General features: G+C 45.9%; 1 protein-coding gene across 1 annotated transcript in view; it reads right to left on the bottom strand.

Annotated features, from left to right (window-relative positions):
- The window catches only part of dpt (dermatopontin), a 16,224-nt gene that overhangs the window by 3,193 nt on the left and 8,031 nt on the right, over window positions 1–5,000 (bottom strand). The window contains exon 2 of the mRNA XM_036979903.1: window positions 969–1,094. Coding sequence (XP_036835798.1) covers window positions 969–1,094 — 126 coding nt within the window. The remainder of the gene's footprint in view (window positions 1–968; window positions 1,095–5,000) is intronic.

Below are 5,000 nucleotides of genomic sequence, written 5' to 3'. Positions count from 1 at the left end.
GTTAGGTTGGGTTAGGGTTAGGGTTAGGGTAAGGTTGGGTTAGGTTAGGTTAAGGTTGGGTTAGAGTTAGGGTTAGGTTAGGTTAAGGTTGGGTTAGGGTAAGGTTGGGTTAGGGTTAAGGTAAGGTTGGGTTAGGGTTAGGATAAGGTTGGGTTAGGGTTAAGGTAAGGTTGGGTTAGGGTTAAGGTAAGGTTGGGTTAGGGTTAAGGTAAGGTTGGGTTAGGGTTAAGGTAAGGTTGGTTAGGGTTAGGGTTAGGGTAAGGTTGGGTTAGGGTAAGGTTGGGTTAGGGTTAAGGTAAGGTTGGGTTAGGGTTAGGTTAAGGTTGGGTTAGGGTAAGGTTGGGTTAGGGTTAGGGTAAGGTTGGGTTAGGGTAAGGTTGGGTTAGGGTTAAGGTAAGGTTGGGTTAGGGTTAGGTTAAGGTTGGGTTAGGGTTAGGTTAAGGTTGGGTTAGGGTTAAGGTAAGGTTGGTTAGGGTTAGGGTAAGGTTGGGTTAGGGTCAGGTTAAGGTTGGGTTAGGGTCAGGTTAAGGTTGGGTTAGGGTAAGGTTGGGTTAGGGTTAAGGTAAGGTTGGGTTAGGGTCAGGTTAAGGTTGGGTTAGGGTAAGGTTGGGTTAGGGTTAAGGTAAGGTTGGGTTAGGGTTAGGTTAAGGTTGGGTTAGGGTAAGGTTGGGTTAGGGTTAGGGTAAGGTTGGGTTAGGGTAAGGTTGGGTTAGGGTTAAGGTAAGGTTGGGTTAGGGTTAGGTTAAGGTTGGGTTAGGGTTAGGTTAAGGTTGGGTTAGGGTTAAGGTAAGGTTGGTTAGGGTTAGGGTAAGGTTGGGTTAGGGTCAGGTTAAGGTTGGGTTAGGGTCAGGTTAAGGTTGGGTTAGGGTAAGGTTGGGTTAGGGTTAAGGTAAGGTTGGGTTAGGGTCAGGTTAAGGTTGGGTTAGGGTTAGGTGAAGGTTGGTTATGGTTAGACGTAGGGGACTTACCAGCAGGAGTAGGGGCAGCGGCGGCTGTAGCGACAGCAGTAGAACGACCACTCACGGTCCAGGACAGGCTCAAAGTACTTGCTCATCACCCCCGCCACCAGACCATTGTTGCCGCATGTTGAAGACCTGAAATACAACTTGGAAAATAAACTTTATGATCCAAAGATCCATAATATAGTTGGCCAAGATTCTCAAAGGATTTGTCTCAGAAACCGAGGATACAGAGTTGTAATGGCTTCATTGCCACAGTTGACTACAGATCACTTAAACAAATTAAGATTAATTCATCCTTTCAACACAACTGACATCCAAGAGTTGAAAATTAGGCGGTTACCATTACATCGAGGAAACATTAGATTATTAACAATCTTCTCATCTTTTCTCCTCCCCTCCTGTCCTATCCTCCTCCTCTCCTCTCCCCTCCTCCTCCTCTCTCCCCTCCCTCCTCTCTCCTCTCCCTCTCGTCTTCTCTCCTCCTCCCCTCCTCCCCTCTTCCTTTCCTCCTCTCCTCCTCCTCTCTTCCTCTCTCCTCCCGTCTTCTCTCCTCCTCTTTCTTTCGTCTTCTCTCCTCCTCTCCTTTCGTCTTCTCTCCTCCTCCTCTCCTCTGGCGATTTGATGTAAACACTGTGTAGTGTGTTTATAGTCCATACAGCCGGTTGTCATCACAACAGAACAGTTTGACCAACATTTAACCTAGAGGGCTGAGAGCACAGGGATCTGTAGCCCTTTGTCATGGCAACAGTGGCCCAGCCAGCAGCTATAGGACTAAATGGGGAGGATAGGTCCATATCGCAGAAGTTTTCCATTGAAATGTAAAAGGCAATGTTCCTGCGTTAGCATGGACTGCATTCACAGTAAATGCTGCGTTTGTCAGCTCAATTAGAAATTACCTTATAATGTATATAGCGCAATCCATTTAGTATGATTTGTTACGTTTCGTATGGTATGTATTCATTACAATTTATAGGGGAAGGGTCAGCTAACATGCTGAGTAGTTGCAATGTTGCTAAAATGCTAACATTTTGGTTGCTAGACATTCGCGTCATACGACCACCCATTCTCCCGACAAACCTCCTTCCTTTTGTTTTCGTCTCGGATAACCTGTTTTAAATAACCATAGCAAATGTAACAAATCATAATAATTTGAGTGTCACAGATTATGTTTACTATGTTACATCTAGTCTTTGTGGCCAGGCCTTGAAATTCAGAGCTCAGAGGTGTCCAAATCAAATCAAATCTATGTCCAATATCCATGCTGAACCCCATTACAGGAGGATTTCACAGAGGATCAGAGGATCAGAGATTAAAGGATCAGATGTTAAAGGATCAGATATCAGAGGATCAGAGATCATAGCATCACAGATCATAGCATCAGAGATCATAGCATCAGAGATCATAGCATCACAGATCATAGCATCAGAGATCATAGCATCAGAGATCAGATATCATAGCATCAGAGATCAGATATCAGAGGATCAGAGATCATAGCATCAGAGATCAGATATCAGAGGATCAGAGATCATAGCATCAGAGATCAGATATCAGAGGATCAGAGATCATCAGATATCAGAGGATCAGATATCATAGCATCAGAGATCAGATATCAGATATCAAAGGATCAGAGATCAGATATCAGAGGATCAGATATCATAGCATCAGAGATCAGATATCAGATATTAAAGGATCAGATATCAGAGATCAGATATCAGAGGATCAGATATTAAAGGATCAGATATCGGAGGACCAGATATCAGACATCACATATCAAAGGATCAAAACTGAGCCCCATTAACCTGAGGGAAAACCCTGTGTGAGCTGGCCATGGGTCAGTGCACGTCTCAGTCTATGTGTGCGCCTCAGCTTGATTTTATGGAGCATTGCACGTCTACCTTGGCGCCTCACATTGGTAGCCTAGTGGTTAGAGCGTTGTAACCGAAAGGTTGCAAGATTGAATCCCCGAGCTGACATGGTAAAAATATGTTGCTCTGCCCCTGAACAAGGCAGTTAAACCACTGTTCCTCTGAACAAGGCAGTTAACCCACTGTTCCCCTGAACAAGGCAGTTAACCCACTGTTCTCCTGAACAGGCAGTTAACCCACTGTTCTCCTGAACAGGCAGTTAACCCACTGTTCCCCTGAACAAGGCAGTTAACCCACTGTTCCCCTGAACAGGCAGTTAACCCACTGTTCCCCTGAACAGGCAGTTAACCCACTGTTCCCCTGAACAGGCAGTTAACCCACTGTTCCCCTGAACAGGCAGTTAACCCACTGTTCCCCTGAACAAGGCAGTTAACCCACTGTTCCCCTGAACAAGGCAGTTAACCCACTGTTCCCCTGAACAAGGCAGTTAACCCACTGTTCCCCTGAACAAGGCAGTTAACCCACTGTTCCCCTGAACAAGGCAGTTAACCCACTGTTCCCCTGAACAAGGCAGTTAACCCACTGTTCCCCTGAACAAGGCAGTTAACCCACTGTTCCCCTGAACAAGGCAGTTAACCCACTGTTCCCCTGAACAAGGCAGTTAACCCACTGTTCCCCTGAACAAGGCAGTTAACCCACTGTTCCTAGACCAGTTAACCCACTGTTCCTAGACCAGTTAACCCACTACTCCTAGACCAATTAACCCACTGTTCCTAGGCCGTCATTGAAAATAAGAATTTGTTCTTAATTGACTTGCCTAGTTAAATAAAGGCCAAATAAAAATAAATACATTAAAATTTCCACAGTGTGTGCCTCAGCCCCTGGGATGATAGAACACGTCTAGCTCCGTTCCCAGGGGAAGCCTTTGTTTCCAAACCTAATAGTAACCTAGCCTTACCGCAGCTGAGACACAATGGGATAGGGTGGAACACAATATGAATGAAGCACCTTTTCATGCTGATCACCACCCAATGACTAAATATAAATTACGTCTATTGGCAATGTTTCTTTTCAGTCTACACGTGAATGATAGTGTTTCTTGGGGGGGAAATTGTGAATATTTTATGTGAAATAATGACGTTGTTCCAGAGAATTACACATTTGTTCAGATTCTTGAACAAGTGGAGTGAGCTCAGCTGGCCGTGGTGTCAGAAAGCTGTGCCAAACATCAAAACATTTCTGAAAGCACAGGAAACTGGGATCATAAAGTAAGCAAAGGAAATGTCAGAGGATGGACAAGAGACTGCTAGTTGTATAAAGACTCAAAAATCACCGGGAGAAGAAAAACATGTTGAATGAGTACACAAGTTCATTGTTATGTTGTTGGAGAATAACTCCTGCCTTGACGTTTTTGAAGATAACTCCAGGTTTGACGTTTTAGGAGATAACTCCAGCCTTGACGTTTTTGGAGATAACTCCAGCCTTGACGTTTTAGGAGATAACTCCAGCCTTGACGTTTTTGGAGATAACTCCAGCCTTGACGTTTTTGGAGATAACTCCAGCCTTTTCTCATCTTGGTGGTCTAAGGCATTGCATTGCAGTGCTAGAGACATCATTACTGACCCGGGCTGTATCACAACCGGCCGTGATCGGGAGTCCCATAAGGCGGCGCACAATTTTCCCAGCGTAGTCCGGGTTAGAGGAGGGTTCAACCGGAGAGGCATTACTTGGCTCATCGCGCTCTGGCGACTTCTTTTGGCGGATCGGGCGCCTGCAGGCTGACCTCAGTCGTCAGGTGAACGGTGTTTCCTCCAACACATTGGTGTGGCTGGCTTCCGGGATAAGTGTGCAGGTGTTAAGAAGCACGGGATTGGTGGGTCATGTTTCGGAGGACGTACGACTCCACCTTCGCCTCCCGAGCCCGTTGGGGAGTTGCAGCATTGAGACAACATCGAAATTGGGGAGAAAAAATAATAATAACTCTTCCTGGGAGAGTCCTTGGATCTGAACCTCTGGGAGGTCTTCAACAAGACCCGCGCTACTTCTCTCCCTCCGCATCGACCCTACGACTGTGCTATTGATCTTCTCCCGGGCACTGCACCACCTCGGTGTCGTTCTTTACTCCCTGTCGGGTCTGGAAACCAAGGCTATGGAGGAGTACATTGAGGACTTT

This window comes from Oncorhynchus mykiss, chromosome 1 (genome assembly GCF_013265735.2).
Source record: "Oncorhynchus mykiss isolate Arlee chromosome 1, USDA_OmykA_1.1, whole genome shotgun sequence".
Lineage (NCBI taxonomy): Eukaryota > Metazoa > Chordata > Actinopteri > Salmoniformes > Salmonidae > Oncorhynchus > Oncorhynchus mykiss.
This window is presented reverse-complemented; position numbering and strand designations above follow the sequence as displayed.